Raw genomic sequence first — 17,518 nt, forward strand, 5'->3', positions numbered from 1 at the left:
CTGCACAGGTTGTGTTCATGGGCGAGTGACGATTAAATGCAGGTTGGTTGAGTTTTTCCCCCTCCAACAAGCTGATGGTACTGGAAAATGACATAGCCAGTTAATGTTACTAGCAGGAGCTTGCACTGCTTCACAGGTACAGGTGAGCTGAACTGTGGTCCCTTGAGGAAAGCGACTTGTCGCATGAGAATATAATTTCTGCTCTTCACAAAAATCAATTGCATTTTCAGGTCTCATTCACTTGTCTTACAGTTGGCCTCAAGAAATTTTAAATCCTTAATGGAAGTGGCTCAAGTCAATACTTAGGGTCAGAGCAGCATCACAGTGGAGAAGTTCAGCTCGTGTCACAGTCAGGCAAACTTAACTCGAGCGTACTCTGAAATGACAGTCGGGATTGGGTGCAGCCTGACCACAAGCATACTGTGATACCCACACTCACATTTCATACGTTATACTGAATATGGCCCAGGTGACTTCAGAGACTTGATGTGGGCTGAAGACACTACTCAAAGTGAGTAAGGGTGCTGCTGAGTTTTAAAGACACTGTACGAAATGACATACCTCTGTGTGTAAAAGTTTCACACAGCAATGTCAGATGTGTTTTGTGTGCCTCAGAATGTCAGACTGGGTCACCTAGAGCTTCTGGGTAACATGAGGGTGATTGGTAGTCACTAATTTACCACATACAGATGTTTCGAACACCTGCAGTTTGCCAAAGAAGCAGTTGCTGTGAACGTTGCAACAGCACAGAGTGACAGCACTGCTTAGGGAAGCTGCCAGCAATGTGATCTCTTTCTTAAGAAGCTGCTCTGGAAGATTTTGAGAACAGCTGCTCTAATCTTTTATTTAATCACCCATTAGTGGGTATAATAAGATGAGCCAGGAACATGAGAAATGAGCACGCAGAATTTTGCAGACAAAGTGACAGCGAGTGGAAACAGCATCTTAGGAATGCAGGCTGTTGAGGGTTCTGCGTCTGGTTTTCAGTCCAGAGGGAAACTAGACTTGAGGAGGGGGTTGTTTTCCCTTTTTCTCTCTCTTTTTTTTTTTTTTTTTCCCCTCCTGTCTCTCACAATGATATTTCTTACTCTGGACTTCTGTAATTTGTAAAGCCTGTCCATGTTTAATCTTTGAAGTTTTTTTTTTTGTTTTCCCCTTGCCACTATGTTGCCCCTTGATCCCAATTGCCCCATAGGCCTCTCAGCCTGGAGGGCAGGCGAGCGGAGCTGGGACATGTGCCCCACAAAAATGTGGGGGTACTTCAAGGCCGTCATTTAATTCTGTAAGTAACGATCCCTGAAACTGCACAAATATTTCATCATGGATGTTCCCAGTTAATCCCTTTTCCCTACCCCAAACCCTCTTTTCCTCCATACGAACTGGAATTTAATGTTTCAGTGGCTGGTACTTCAAAACAAGGAAACATGGAATATTTCAGTAACTAGTGGAACGCTTCGTGGCATACGCACGCTGCAGAGATAATCTTGAGTACGCCCGCAGTACTAGGTATGGCAAATTGTTCAGGGGAGCCAGGGAGATGATGTACTAGTTCTGGAAATCTGGACAACTGTTAAATATCTACAGCAATGCTGGAGCCCTGAAGCAAACATAATTTTCTTCTCACTTCTCCTCTTATCCAGGATATTAGAGAGATCTCAGTACAGCTCTTCCCAGCAATGAAATTAAAACTGATTACGTCCGTCCTTCCAGGCAATTAGTTTGACTTGAGTAATGTTTCAGGATATTTTAGGGTGCTGTACAAAAAAGGGTCCTTCAAGGAACTGATGAAATTACGTAGCTGTTCCTCAGGAAGGCTCCAGAGCTCCCTGAAGAGATCCCGAGCGTATCCTTAGATTGCCACTGGATATCCTAAATCACCACAGAAATACTTCTGCGTTATATAGTAAGTAGTTAGAAATACGTTTAGGAGAGCTCACGTAAGGCTTTGTTGGGCCTGTGTTGTAATTTCACTTGTATTATCCCAAAGATAAAGATGATCACTGGATTTGTGGCTCTTTCAGCCTTCCAAGACTGCCATGAGCTTTTTAAGTGATTCATACTTGTTTATTTTGTTAGAACGTTGTATGTATGTAGCTTCAAATAGGTGACAACATGCAGGAGGCTTTGTGGGGTTTTGTGTAATCTGAATTGTGACAAGACGTGTAGAGAGATAACGAGCACGAAGAAGAAAGAGGTGAATTTATATTCAGAATAATTTACTGGGCTCTACAGAGTTAGTCGTAAAAATAACTTAGACTTTGCACAAAGACTATTGAATAGATATCACCGTTGTGTGAAGGAAAAGACACTTCGAGGAAAGACTTGGCAAAGAAGGAAGATGTGCATTGTATGGGATTGGGAGAGGCGGGCCAGGTGTTGGAACCGCTACAGGAGAGGTGCAGAAACGTTTGTGCAATGAGAAAACAAAAAAAATCCGGGAGGAACAGGAGAACTTTCAGAACAGAAAAAAATACCGCTAGGTGGTGAGACTCCAGAGGGGCAAAGCTGAACCCGGATCTGCAGCGAGGTCTGGGGAATGTGAACTTCTGCAGGAAACCAGTGTGCTTTGTGTGGGGAGCTTCAGGCGAGGGAGGTGGAGACAAGTGAGAAGGGGAGCGCAGGGGGGCTGTGGCTGAGCCAAACCAGCCTGTGCAGCGGTTCACGAAAGCCACCGTCTGGGAATCGAAGTAGTTGTCCCAGGCAAATGGGTATGGACCTGGGGTAGGGTGCAGAGGAAGAACGAGAAGAATTTTAAAACGTCAGATGTGTGCGGCGGTTGTTAGGTGTGACACCAAGAGGAACTCGAGGGTAGGGTGATGCATGGAATTTTCTACTGTTATGAAGAAAGTAATTGAGAAAGTGTGAAATAAGAGAGAAGGAGTTGATTTTGTTGTTGTGCTGATACTGTTTCTGCACTATAACTCACTCAAGGGTAGCTCTAGCTCACTGGAAATACCCCGTCGCAAGAATCACGTGCACACTTGCATGATGTGATGCCTCTTCCACATGAAATCGCACCCACCCCACTGCAGAAATACTGTAGTCCCATGACAGTGCTGCTATGGTTAAGGGTCTGTCAGCATGTTCTTCAGAATATTTTCTGAAGAGCTTTAACTAAGGCAATTGCTCAGAACAAAAAAATTGGTTTTAAACTCTAATCAGAAGCAAGTTTTATATTTATTGAGAAAAATCCACAAAATGGACTATTTTCTGTTCTCTGGTACCTCCATTTTTTTCTGTTCTGTAAGCTGTGTCCTGAAATACGGCCTTTTCAAGCTCTACAGTATGCATGTGCTCCACTTACCGTAAGACTTAGCGTTCCAGTAGCCCTTGAATGTAACGTGCTACATGTGATTTCTTCGCTGTGAACTTTGGGAACGGCAGACGTTCACACCAGCCATAGTGCACTGTTTAGTCCCTTTTGCAGACCCTTAATTCAGTTTTACTGTTGTTCCTGTTTCATCGCATTTAGCTGCTGTTGCAGAATTCAAAATGTTCAGTTTCTTCATTAACTTTTTCCAGGCTGCTCTGCTGAACTCCTTCCCCGCTATCTTTGACGAGCTGTTGCAGATGTTCACTGTGCAGGAGGTGGCAGAGTTTGTGAGGGGCACTCTGGGCAGCATGCCCAGTACCGTGCACATTGGCCAGTCCATGGACGTGGTTAAGCTACAGTCAATTGCGCGCACTGTTGACAGCCGCCTGTTCTCTTTCTCAGGTAAGGCGGCGGTACCCGCCGGCGAGGCAAAGTCTTGCTGCTAGCTAAGAGCAGGAACACGTTACGTTTATTTTGCAGTTGCTTTGTTGCAAACAGTTCACTGCTGAATGCCAGCAATCTTTGTAAACATTTATCTTGGTGGCCTCCTTAAATGTATTCACTGTAGGTTTTCATTATGGGAGAAAATGTTTATCAATTCATCATGAATAAACTGTAGTTACTAAAGGTTGATAAAAATACATACATTAACAATCAAATCGATTATTAGAACTGGCAAATCTTCCTTGATACTTTGTACTACTCTTCTACTGTTGTCACAGAAAGGAGGCACCTTCCTATCCAGCAAGCCTACTGTCTGAGAACCAGGGAGATAAAGTTATGTTTAATCTTCACATTTTAATTTCACTATTTCTTTAGCTCAACATAAGAGTAATTCTTTAAGAATTAATTGAATGAAGAAGGGTTGAAGATTTTGAGCTTATTTCATACCTAAAGGTCTGAATGACAGAAGTGATGAAGTTAGTAGTGGAAGATAAAAAGCACCATTGGGCTTATTCTCCACATAGTGAGGATCTCAAGTTAGTGCACTCAGATTACCTCAGTGCAAGGTGGGAGTGATGACAACACAGAATCATGTTTAAACCATCCATTGTAATTGTTTATAAACTTCTTTATTAGTTTCAAAATTAGTCTCAAAAAATACAAGTGTGTAGAGAATGAGTAGGTCAGTACAAAGGTGGCTGTGAAACCAGCAGTGAATTGTATCTAATTAGAGTGTTTTGAGCCTGTTGGTTTTGATGCTGTGGTGAGATGTCATGGTGCTGTGCAACAGCTATGAAAGCACCGGTGATTGCCAATATCATTGTAAAGAGGAAATGACAGCCACCCTACCCACTCTCCAGGTCTTGCGATTAAAGGAAGATAGAGCCTTTTTTTTTTGCCTTCCATATGGGGATGACTTGTTCTCCTTCCATCTCTCCTATCAGTCTGTTTGATGACATCTTGACACCTTTTTCTCTATCTCTCTTCCCCCCCTGCCCTGTTTTGGCTCCTGTTTCCTACAGCTGCTACTTGCTTTCCCTTCTTTAATAAGATTAAGGTTCGTAAGCCAGCTGATAGAAGAAGGAGCCAGTTCCCAAGGGGCAAATATTGGAGAAGCTCTGTTAGCTGTGACAATGGAGCTGGAAAGCAACATGAAGTGAGGAAGGGTTTGCACAAAAGAAATCCACATTAGAAAGTATCAGTTCACAGCTGTTGCTTCCAAGCAGAATCACTGCTGAGAACACAATGTGTTCCGCGTTTGTGAGCTTTGGAAGGCAGGTGCACTATTCATTCACTAGATGCAGCTCTTGGAAGCGTAGCGTACGACAGCCTGGCCAGTAGAAGTTGCACCAATGATTCAGAGGTGGAGGATATCACAGGGCTAGTTTGGATACCAACGGGCTGCTGATTGGGATGGCTGAAATGTAATTTTCTGTTGGAAGAACTGTGATCTGGTTTTCCTTCGTGCAGAGTCCCGGCGCATCCTGCTGCCTGTGGTTCTTCACCACATTCACCTTCACCTCCGACAGCAGAAGGAGCTACTTATCTGCTCTGGGATCCTCAGTAGTATCTTCTCCATCATCAAGACCAGCTCTTTGGTAAGCTGCTGCTTGGTTTTTTGGGGTTTTTTTTTTTATTATTTGCACCACTGATTTAGTGAAATGAAGACTGAGGGATTTTTATAGGTTAATACAGGTTTTTTGAAGATCCTTTTGAAAACGAAATTCTGCTAACTTTCTGTCAGCAGGAGAACTTCTGAAGTGAGGGTCTGCTTTTGTGAGTGTGACTCAGAGCACTCTGATTACACAGTGTTCTGGCTGTTAGGAGAGGAAAAAAGCATACGCATTTACCAGGTTTGACACTGTTTAATTTTCTTCATCCAAGCCCAGAACTTAGATGTCAGTGGAGTTTAAAAGCTCTACACAGCTCTAGGACTTGTAGTTCTACCAGAGACCATAACTAGCACTTTGTGATTCATGTTAAGAGAATACTCTAAAATTATCCAATCAATGAAATCACACTTAGTTCTGGAAATTGCTGCTGAGTTTAAACACCAGCCTTGATGATCATAATACTCTGATCTGAAATGGCAACTCGATCATTTAAAACAACTCTCACAAACAGAGCAGGGTGAAGTTTCCCCACCTGCCTCTAAAGGAGGAAGCTCACAGTGCTAAGTATCATTCATACCAATGTGTGTTGCCAATTACAAGGTACGGTTTTGTGTGAAAGGAGTGAGGTGAAAGGTATCGTGGTAATAAGCCTAAATAATACTGCCATGGAATAAAGGTTCCTGAACATAATTTGATTCCATTGCATTCTAGAGTGTACACAGACCTTTGATTATAGATCCATTATGGCTGTGACCCTGAATTTTTCCATCAGAGACTGACAAGGTAACACACACGCACGCCCCGGCATCACAGTATCTGGTCCCAGTGAGGAGTCTGATTGTAGTTCTCAGAACCTCTGTTATGGAGCTCTCTATCAGAATGAGTTTGTGGTATGGCTGACTCGGCAGAATTGTCTTTGTTGGTTTGGTTCTCTCCAGTTTCTAACTGTCTGTTTGCTCACCACTTGCTGTAGGAGGGAGATGTCGTGGAGGAGGTTGAGATGATGGTGGAGAGCCTCCTGGATGTACTTTTACAAACTCTGCTTACAATCATGAGTAAATCGCAGTCTCAGGAGGCGGTAAGAGGGCAGCGTTGCCCGCAGTGCACAGCAGAAATCACTGTTAGTAACTAACAATCAGTTTCTATTTCCTGCTTCTCTAACCTTTGGTTGAGTCCCTCACCACCACTGGCACCTCATTATCATCTCTGCTGCATGAATGCCCAGGGCTTTGTTTCTTTCCCTTAATAAGCCACAAACCCACTCCTCCCTCTGTACAGTAGTGAGGTCTGCAGGAAGCAGTGCATCTCTGGAAGCTTTTGTGGATTTCCAGGTTATTTTCTTATTTGTCTTTGTAGCTGTGCTTGAGAGTTATTGAACTTGAGGCATGTGCTAGCTTAGGGCTGCACCCCACACAGGTATCACAAGGGCCTCGGGAGTATCAGGCTCTGATTCCTAAGCCTGAGAGAATACCATAGTACTCAGTGGACACATTTCTTTACTTAACATCGTGGGGAGCTTCTGTCCAGGTTCACTGATTATTTCATGCAAATGAAACACAGCATAGTTTTGAAAAAGAAATTAACAGATCCTGAGGCAGGGGAGCTGCTGAGCTTGGTGCGAGAGGAGGGAAAAGCCACCACTTTGTCCAGACTGCCAGCATAAGCCTAGAGGAAGAAATCTTTTCTTTGGCATGGAGCAGAAGAATAGAAAAAGAATAGAATTTTGCTGGTCAGCTTTCTTCTCTTCTGGTCTTGTTGCCCTTTTCTATTCTAGTCTGCTTCAGTCTATTTTTGCCAGAGTCGAATGCAGCACAATGCATGCTGTTAAACTCTTGCTCGGAACAGAGGTTTTTTTAGACTTGCTTTTTTATCAAATGGCTGAAACCCTGCGGGTGGTGTTGGGGCAGATGTACACTAAGGTACTCTTCTCACACAAGAGAAGAGGTTCTGTCTTCCCATGTCAACTCACATCAAGTAACAACTGGTAGACTCCTAATAAAGAACAAGGCGTCAACTAGTTTTCAGGCATCGTTTGATACAGGATGAGAAAGGCGCTGGCATGCCATGTCCAGTCACATCTCAATTTCCTTTACTCCTACCATCTGACGTACTCTTAGTTACCACACGTAAGAGCGCGCCTGTTTCCTAATGAAGTGCAGCCCTGTCAAGTGTATGGGAACAACCTGTGTCAAAGCTTCTGGGCAGGTGCTTGAGCCAACTACAAAAAACAATAAAGCGGAAAGTATAAAATCCCTCTGTATTTGTTCTGATTTTATATTTCACAGCACAGTGATATGTGGAATCTTACTAGACTGCTTAGAAAGCAGTTTGTGTATTTTCCAAATTAATTGCTCATTGTCACAAAAAAAATAGCGTTGTGCGAGGGACCGGCAGTCAAAGGCCACCATGCTTGTGTTCTAGGCATTGCCTTGCTTGTTACCTTGGACAGATTGCTTAACTTCTCTGTGCTTTGCTTTCAGATATGTAAAATGGGGGAGCTCATCTTTGGAAAACACTTTGGGATTCTGTGGTAACTGGTTAGGGTGCATCTGCTCTGCAGGCCAGCAGTCTAACTGAGCTGGACGATGCCCAGAACATCCTGCTGGAATACTGTCAGTGCTGCAGCTATGACAGCACAGAGCTTGATGAACGCTGATAAGCCAAGTGTTTACAAGACTGCAGACACCTTTTGTAGCCCATACTCGATCCCATGCTGTCATCGCTGTACTGAGTATCTGAGCCGATTAGTTTAAATAATTCCTGGTATGTCTGGATGGGCTGCAGCCACACCTTTGATAAACAGACTATATTAAGTAAGGGAAAAGGGTGATTATCAAAAACTGCATGCTTGGAGGACAATTCATTAATGTCTGTATTCATCATTTTAAATTATTTTTGTTAGACTCCAGCACTGGATAAAAGACCTTAAAACTGGCACCTGCGGAGGAGCCTCTAAGAGGCGTATTCCCTGTACAACCAGTAATTCAGGAACTATTAACATGCAGTATTTTTAATCTCTGTGCATGTCGGCTTTCCCCTCATAGGCATTGGGGCCATTTCAGACCCCTCCCTTTATACCTTACCCCAGGCTCAATTCTATATTTACAGAATTTCAGATTGTCTGAATGAAACAGTTTCTTATTTGGCCAACAGGGAGAATATGTCTCCTGCCTTTTATCTTTGCTTCGTCAGATGTCAGACACTCATTTTCAGCACTTACTGGACAACTTCCAAAGCAAGGATGAACTAAAGGTACAACGGGACATCGTGTTTGAAGGGTGATTCACTCCGAATGGGAGAGCAGAGGGGAATCCGCCAGCATTGCTTGCTCTGCTGATTGCGCCCGTGCACTGGTGCTCTGTTCATGGACCTTCCCTTCACTTTTATAATAATAGCTGCTACAAGAACATTTCACAGCACAGTGTATTATCTTCATAACAGCAAATAAAGTCACAAGATAGATGTCATTAGACATAAAAGGATGTTGTGACTGTAGCATGTAGAACATAGTCAAAGGAACAGGGTTATGTTAATCCTGTGAACGTACAGTCAGTTGTTCTGTGGTGTTTCACCCCTGTTCAGTACACATTGGAGCTGACTTAGGGTGTTGGTGTTATGCCAGAAGAGAGTTTCAAGCCTTTTGGGGGATACAAATGGCTCTAGCAGATGAAATCTTTGGGAAAGCAGTAACCATATGACTCCTTTTGCTGCATGCTTCCCAAATTTGTGAACAATAACTTAATTATGTCTCCTCATGAACAGAAGGGGTTGCTGAGGGGTGCAGCCCTCTCTGGTGGCTTTTTCGCCACTGGCATTTTGAAATGGCACATCTCAAAACAGCAGAAACCAGCTTTTTCTCTCGGCTTCCGTAGGAAAGAGGAGTATCTCAGACAGCACTCTGTTTAAAAGGCAGAATAATTTCCTAAATAAGTAAAAGTTATTTTATAAAATGCTTTTGATTAGCATGGCACTCAAAATGTGGACAAGAAGAATGTAATGTGGCAGGAACCTATGTTGCCTTAACGAATGAAATGGAGAAACAGTGAGAAGTCCTCTCTGAATCGGCTTTCAACTTCTAAATATTTCACGTGCATGCAGAGAGGCTGCAAGAAATCGGGGAGATAAATTTGGGGTGGTAGAATTCTGACCTTAGCTTGTTGGGTTCATTGTGTCTGGGGTTGATAGTTATCTGAAATTCCTACGTTCCAGGTAACTTTCAGATTGCTCACAGGAAAATGACTTGGTAAATTAATTCATAGTAATTTTTAGTAGATTTTTTTTAAAGCCTTCTAAACTGTAGTGTTTATGTCAGACTAGTGAAAAGGTTTGTCATTGAACTGGGATTTGTCCTTACACCCGTAAGCACAAACATTGTTGTATCCCTGATAATCTAAGAATATGTTCCAGGAGTATCACAGAAGCTGAAGATTTTTTCCTCAACTTTTTTCCAACTACCAGTTGGCCTAGTAAAATGTGTTACTTTTTTTTTCTTCAAATATTGCTGTAATAATATTTCCAATACTTTTTTGGGGGATGGAAAGGCATTATGTTTGCTTACCAAGTGGCCAAAACTCAAGGTGCTTCTGACGCTTTACTCTTAGCTTAGTTGTACAAAGATATTAGTCTCCTCCCCCCACCCCATACCCTCCCGGCTAAGGAATAATGGTAGGACAGTTCTGAAGAGGCCTTGCGCTGCCACTTTCTGTGCTGTCTTGATTTTATGTACAGGAAAAACAAAACAATGAAATAGTAAAATTGTAGTTCACAAGGGCAGCAACTTGGCATGATTCCTCCTCGCTGCTGTTCTTTACAGATACAGAGGTGCAGGCAGTCAAACACTAGAAATGTTTGCAGGCTTGGGTTTTTTTTGGAAAGCAAATATCCAGCTGGATGTGTTTGAGATCTTTTCTGCTGCAGAAAAGGGGCAGTTAAAACCCAGGATAGATATATAGGAATTTTATTGGGCTTGGGTGTGTGGTGGTTTCTGTCAAATGGGTGACCTAAGTGCAAAGCAATTTGGACAGATACCTTAGTTAAATGAATTCAGAAACAAGTGATTGAGTGGGTATATCTGCAAATACCTGCAAATTGACCCTGGAGCTCTGGATGGTAATGCAAGAAGTCATATACCGTTATGCACATCCGGAAGTTTTCCATCCCACTGTACAAGTTCAGGTTTGGAAGACAGCTGCGACTTGGTTAGCACGTACTAGATGGGTGCAAATTGCATAGAGCCGTATCCCAGTGTATGTTGCTTCCATGCTTTCAGGTGAGTGGCCTGGTAACACGAAGCTCAAGTGGAGCACATGTAGTTTAATTGTCTTTCTTACAATCAAAAAGTCAATCTGCTGGTGATTTTGAAATGTTTTTTCCCTGTGTGATAGGAGTTCCTCCTGAAGATTTTCTGTGTATTTCGGAATCTGATGAAAATGAGTGTCTTTCCTCGAGACTGGATGGTGATGAGGTTGCTCACCAGCAAGTAAGTAGAGAAGCAGGTATAAACTGTTGATATTCTGTATGAGAATTCTTTCTCCTCCGCCGGGCAGTTAAAACCCAGGATGCAGTGTGTTTCATCAGACGGGGCTGTGGTCATGAAGACAGGAATTCCAGAGTGCTCATCCTCTTCTGTTAAAATAACACTCTGGACCAAACCGGGACTTCTGTGTTCAGTTTCTTAAACTCTTATGAGTGTGTGGAGGTCTCAGAGTTGAAGGTTTAAACCCAAAGCTGAAGTAGCTGCACTGAGACACAGCAGGTATCAGAACACAGTGCAAGGAACAGTGACCCCCACCACGTGGTATGAACGGGCAGCTCCCTCAACGCCCTTTCTCAGTAAATTACTGCATTAAACATCTGTCTCTCCCTGTAAACCTCTTTACATACCTAGAAGGAGTTACTTTAGAAAAGGAGCAGCCGACCCTAGCGATGACACCAAGTGCATTACACCAGAGTTATTTCTTAGTTAAGTTGTCATCTACCTTTTTAATACTTCATTTTATCTAATTTTTGTACTTCTGGTGGGTTAAGTACTATGCTGTTTGGAATGGCAGCAGTGTGATGAACACAGGGTGGCTGGAATTCTTTAGATAAACTAGCTATAGAATTACTGCTGACTTACTGACACTGGGAGGGGTTCCATTGCAAGAAGACACCATGGAAGTTTTCCTGAGGGCTGACTGCTCAGCTGACCTGTACAGTCTGCGAGTTCACTGCACTAATGATAAGTGAAATAAGTGGTTTCAGTATTTCAAGCACAAAGATGAAATTTTAAGTTCTGTAAGAAAAGAAAAATCCGCATGAAAGCTCAGTTACCTCAGCTGCTGTAGGTTACCTAGTTCCCTTAGGCGTAATTTTGCCATAAACCTGTGGACTGATGGGTATGTTAGCAGTGCTGCTAGCACATGAATCACAGGTGTGCTGCTGCTTTTGGTACTTATCTACATGCTCTTTATTAATTCCTGAATTTATCACAGGCCTCAATTGTCTTGCACTAAAATATCTTTAGCCACTGACAAAACAATACCAAGGAATCCAGAATTGGCAAAATACCCACAAATTCTTTGAGTTGAAGTATGAGCAAGATGAAGGACCAACCTCTATAGAGCCAAGAACAAAGATAGCTCAGACTTTCTGAGTTGCTCTTCCTGGGGCGGGGGGAAATCTTTCTGCTTAGAAGAGGAGGATGGGTGTATTCTTTTGTTTTACTGGGGTAGTGTGGCCCAGCCGTACAAAATAGAGGGGTTCTGAGGTGCTCCTGTGTAAATTCCAAAAGTTACGGTAATGATCAGAATTTTTAATCTTGCATCACTTAGTACAAATCATGTATCTAAACACAGAAAGGCAGGTGGCTTCTATGTGAGTCTAGCAGTGATGACATGATGAACGCTGTGAAAGCAGCACCACCACCCACTGTAATGTGTTACACTCCAGATTCAAATGTTCTTTTTTTGTTTTCTGTTTTTGTTTTTCACTGCAGTATCATAGTCACAACAGTTCAGTACCTGTCTTCTGCACTGCATAAGAATTTCACGGAAACGGACTTTGATTTTAAAGTAAGAACTGATAGTCCAAAAATGTTATGACATCTTTTTAAACTAGCAGTAACAAAGGAACAGCAGCTGTTCTCTACATCAGCTGATCATATTTGCAGCATTTATTTGAGATAAAAGCCAGGAGTGTGCATCTGCTGTAGCATCTGAATGCGGATGACTAGAGGAAAGTAGGACTGATGCGCTGTGAGATCACATCAAGAAAACTGAGTCCCTGCTCAAGGAAACAAGCATCTCCACAAGCAGTGGCACTAGCGAAGGATGCTGTCCTACGGATTCGTGGCTCATAAAATGTAAACTCAGGCAGTGCTTCACCTGCAGTTGGGCAGTCGTGATCTTCCTCTCCCAGGGGTCTATCTCTCTGGCTGCTGACTTCAAACCTGGAGGAGCACAGTCTCTCGGTGTTTTCCCTGTGTCTGCTGCTGTTGAAGTGGGCAGTAGGTTCAGCGTTGCTAAGGAAAAGCTGCCAGATGCATACCGAGGCACGCAGCGTGATGGCAAAGGCCTCATTTCTGTGGGAAAACTGACTAAATTACAGGGCTGTCATTCCTGATACAGTGTAATCTCGGGGGGGGTCGAGGGATAAAATCTGTTTAGCCTACAGAAAAAACAGTTTAAAACTTCACTGAAGTCACTTCAGTCACTCCTCCCTGGTGCTGGGAGGAAAGCCCAGTGCCATTACCTGCCTGGGGGGTTAATTTTAGTTCCTATCAGGTTTTGAATAATCCATTAGTATCCTTAAGAGTTCGGTATCTCATTAGTTAAGATACATATTGATTAAGTGTCATCTTGATTACAAAAAGGAACAGTCTGATTCTACATATAAAGTAGCATATGTCTTCCTACACTTGTTTAAAACCTGCTCCTTGGTGAGTAATGTCACAAAATTTCCTTCCTCTGTTGCAGGTCTGGAACTCTTATTTCAGCCTGGCAGTTTTGTTCATAAACCAGCCAAGTCTCCAACTAGAAAATGCCACACCGGCCAAGAGGAAGAAGATTCTGGATAAGTAAGAACATGTTTTGTTGGGTTCCCAGCCTTTTTTGCCACCTCAAAAATGAGACTGCCTTTTCTACCACAAGTCCTGTGATTCCGTATGGAACATGGGATGTGGAAATGCTTGGGAAATAAGTAGATCTCCTAACATAGTGCTCAGTGACTAGTTGATTTGTTTATCTTCTTTTGTTGACTTACATGTGAATTGGATTTCTCTTTTTTTTGTTAACATCACTGCCTTGCCAGTTTTTGTTCCATTAGGCAGTTGTCTCTCTGCTCTCTTCCAGATACGGCGATATGAGGGTGATGATGGCATACGAGCTCTTCAGCATGTGGCAGAACCTGGGTATGTCTCTTCCTTCTCTGTCCTACCAACCAAAGCCAAAGTAATCCTGGATTTCTGCTGCATTTTATTTTTTTTACTTTTTGTGGCATCATAGAATACTTTCTCTGAAGAGCTGTCAAACCAGCAAGCACTTCTCTTCTCCCACCAAAAGCTCTCTTCTGCCCTGTCTCATCATGCCTTTTTCTTTGAGATAATACACTCCATGAATTTGAATGCTTTCTTCTCAAATGTGACAGTGACAGGGTTGGGTTGTTTTGACACACCAGTGACAGTTTTTTATGTATTTGCAAATATAAAGTCAGGTTTTCCTCATCCCTTCAACTGTGCTGCAGTCAGGTTCATGTGGAGATATGCAGTTACCCTGACTTCTGTCTGACCCAGAGCTGTAAAGCAGAAATGTAAATTTTCACAGCTCTAACTTTTTAATTTTGTAGATGACTCAAAAGCCAAAGTTGTCATGATTCAAAAGTAGGGAATCAGAATCATTTGGGTTGGAAAAGACACTTCAGATCATGGAGCCCCCCTGTAAAGCTAACACTGCCAAGTCTACCGCTAAACTACAGCTCTGTGTGTTTGATAGTAAAGCTCTGAAGTGGCACAGAGTAAAGCTGCTCTTGGGAGTCTTCAGGTATCTAGCACGCATAACAAACTCTACGTTACTACTTTAAAAAGAAAAAAATAAAAAAACAAAACACAAAACCAAACCCCACAGTGCTCCTGTCCACAGTAATGCAAAGTTTGTGATTAAATTTAAACTTCAGCAATTTCCTTGACATTTTCCTATATGTTTTAATTAAGAAATTAAGCATGTTACAAAATGGGGAAAAATATTTCTTTTCATGGCATTCTGAGACACCGCAGGTCTCGAAAGGTAAATGGAGATTTTCATCTAGGACTCATGCTAATAGAAGTGTGCTGCAGTAGCCTTGGGGGTATTTTCTAGAGGAAAATAAAAACATATTTGCCGATAGAGATCACCAATAATACAAGGTTCTGAGAAAGGGCAAAGGAGTAATACAACTCAGATTGGATAACATGATAATGTGGCTGCAAGCAATATATTCAAAAAGCCAAACAGGAACATCTTATGTGTAGGAATATAGGTGGGAGTGTGCTGTTCAAGAGAACAAGGGCTACAAATGTGTTACACTGATAATCAGCTGAATGGGAGCTACCTCTAAAATGCCGTGAGCAAAAAAGATGCCATAATGTTTGAGAAAATATGTAAGAATCTTGCGTAAGAGAAGAGGAACAGTATTACTGCCACCGTTTTTTCATAAGTGCACTTGATTCAAGAACAGTTGCCTGGTCCTGCTTTCTACAGCTCAGAAAACCCCCCAAAAAAGAGACATTTTGGACAGAGTTTCGAGAACAGTCAGGAGGATGACTGGAGAAGTAAGAAAAGGCGTTATTATAAGGACCTGAATAAGCCTGACCTGTCTTGCACCACTGTGATGGAGCCAGACTTGATCACAGTTTCTAAGCATCTGTGTGGAGAGTAGGCGGCTCGCCGATATAACGGAGATCAAATAACTGGGAAGTGATGCTAGACAAATTGGACTGAGAAGGGAGAAACCCGTTTTAGACATGCAGATACTGACATTTAGCAGCAAATGTTGTTCCAAATGTGGTTAATTCGGTTTATTCTCTGTGGCTGCACAGTCAGCGTGCCCCAGAAGAGACTGTTAGAAGGGCCCTGGGTCTCTGTTGCTGAGAAGCAGCACGATTGGTCCCAAGTCAAGGTCAGTTACGAAAGTGAGACTTCCATAGCGCTGAGCTCTGTAGTTCGTTGCAATCGACATACGTTCTGTTAAATACCGTTGTTCTCACCAGCCTTTCAAAACCTCTGTTTTCATAAGTTAGAAGTATCTGTGGCCTCTTTTCCTCCTGGTTAGTATGTTTTAGTTTGGTTATTTTTGACAGTTTGAATTCCTTTGCAAGTAAAATGCACTGACAGTTTGTGCTGAAGGCGTTCACAGTGAAATTAAAAAAGCTCTTAGAGACTTTGCAAGGAATGGGGTAAACCAAATATTGTTTTTCCAGTTTCTTATCCGGAAAAGAATGTGTTTGCTTTTCTAATGCTCATGTCTACTACTTAGTATGGGTCGTTATTGCAGGGGTTCCCCATCTTCTCAGTGCCAGGCTTTTATTTAATTATGGTTCCTTTGTGTTGTACAGGTGAGCATAAGATTCACTTTATTCCGGGAATGATTGGCCCCTTCCTTGGTGTTACGCTTGTTCCACAACCAGAAGTCCGGAATATCATGATCCCGATCTTCCACGACATGATGGACTGGGAGCAGAGAAAGAATGGCAACTTCAAACAGGTGAAGTTGCTTCCCCAGCATTTGCAGTGTTCTTTTTCTTCCTCTGTCTGTCTGCAATGTCCAGCTGGAAGCAAGGAGTTTGTATCTGTTGATCCTTTTCTGATTGTGAAGATGATGCTGTGATGTAAATATATACAAAGAGAAAATTTGAAGTATAATTCACAAAACTATTAGACTCCCAAGATTATTTAAAGAGTGCACTTTGCAGCAGGCTACATTTCCCATGAACAGAAATGAGGAGTGATGTGCACAGCATACTGGACATGAGGAAAAGAAAAGAATTTTGTAAGTGCAGGGCTCTCACTGCTCCCATTGGTTTCCTTCAGATTATCAGCCAACCATTAAATGGGTCAGATGAGAACCAAAAATGGAGATGTAAAGATTTAGCCAGTATTTGTGAAGACAGCAGTCTTGGCGTCTCTGCAATTTCCACCTAGAAAGTGGTATTGTATGATTACAGAATTATACCGGGCTTAGACTGGGCGGTTTTTGAGAACTGGTAGCAGCTCTCCTGCAGTGGTAATGCCAGCAGCAGTTCTGTAGTTTCGACCTGCTGTGAGCTCTGACAGCAAAACAGGGAGAGGAGTCCTCATCACTTCATCGCCCAGTCGTGGTCAGAGAACTGCTTGACTTGTCCACTGCAAAACAGATCCCTGAAGTGCAAAGTATTAATGCTGAAGGATCAGTGTGGACTGGATCCTCAGATGGCAGTGCTTCGTTGCCATTGCATCTGGGCCAATACTGAGGACAAGTATTTGCAGATAAGTGCTCTGAAGGAGTAAATCCTTTCATTTAAATAATCAGGAGCCATGTGATTATTTGTTATCCACACACCATTAAAATGTCAGGTCTCATCTATTGTTCCAGGAGAATAACAGGCCTTTTCCATAACCTGACCTGCTAAAGGCTGCGTGGAAAAGAGCTCATGTTTTGTTTCCTCTTCATTGTTACTTGATTTTTACTATTATTACTATCATTAGTATTTTCTAATATTAATAGCATTTGATTGTGGTCCTCTTTGTGTTTGTTTTAGCACAACCGCAGGACAGTCGGTGCTCTGGCATTGACAGTTTTAAGTACCTACAGTCATCTGCTAGCTTCTGGACCTGTCTATAGTTTGTATCGATGAGCTCTGCATAATCTTAATGTCATGTTTATACTCACTAATGTATTCAAAACTAGAGTACCAAGAATATTTCTTCAAGTACCCGTGGAGCAAATTTACACCCTGTTTTATGAAGCATATATCATAACTTCCTAAGAGTAAAGACAGAATAATCATCCCTATTAGTGAGAACGAAATAATGAGGTAAACAGCACAAGCTGTATTAAACCTGATTAACACTAGCTGCTGGGACCAGGAAGTTATTTGTTGTGCTGTCTAACGCCAGAGAGCTGGACAGGTGCGTTACCGATTTCTGTCAAGTCACTG

The 17,518-nt window shown here is 42.4% G+C and overlaps 1 protein-coding gene across 1 annotated transcript in view; it reads left to right on the forward strand.

The window, feature by feature from the left end:
• DOCK3 (dedicator of cytokinesis 3) overlaps nucleotides 1-17,518 on the forward strand; it is a gene marked incomplete at its 5' end in the record, with an annotated part of 177,954 nt that overhangs the window by 123,807 nt on the left and 36,629 nt on the right. The window contains 9 exons of the mRNA XM_010140114.1: nucleotides 3,523-3,715; nucleotides 5,228-5,355; nucleotides 6,344-6,490; nucleotides 8,524-8,622; nucleotides 10,755-10,849; nucleotides 12,347-12,422; nucleotides 13,326-13,426; nucleotides 13,701-13,759; nucleotides 15,938-16,086. Coding sequence (XP_010138416.1) covers nucleotides 3,523-3,715; nucleotides 5,228-5,355; nucleotides 6,344-6,490; nucleotides 8,524-8,622; nucleotides 10,755-10,849; nucleotides 12,347-12,422; nucleotides 13,326-13,426; nucleotides 13,701-13,759; nucleotides 15,938-16,086 — 1,047 coding nt within the window. The remainder of the gene's footprint in view (nucleotides 1-3,522; nucleotides 3,716-5,227; nucleotides 5,356-6,343; nucleotides 6,491-8,523; nucleotides 8,623-10,754; nucleotides 10,850-12,346; nucleotides 12,423-13,325; nucleotides 13,427-13,700; nucleotides 13,760-15,937; nucleotides 16,087-17,518) is intronic.

This window comes from Buceros rhinoceros, unplaced genomic scaffold (genome assembly GCF_000710305.1).
Source record: "Buceros rhinoceros silvestris isolate BGI_N320 unplaced genomic scaffold, ASM71030v1 scaffold3347, whole genome shotgun sequence".
Classification (NCBI taxonomy): Eukaryota; Metazoa; Chordata; class Aves; order Bucerotiformes; family Bucerotidae; genus Buceros; species Buceros rhinoceros.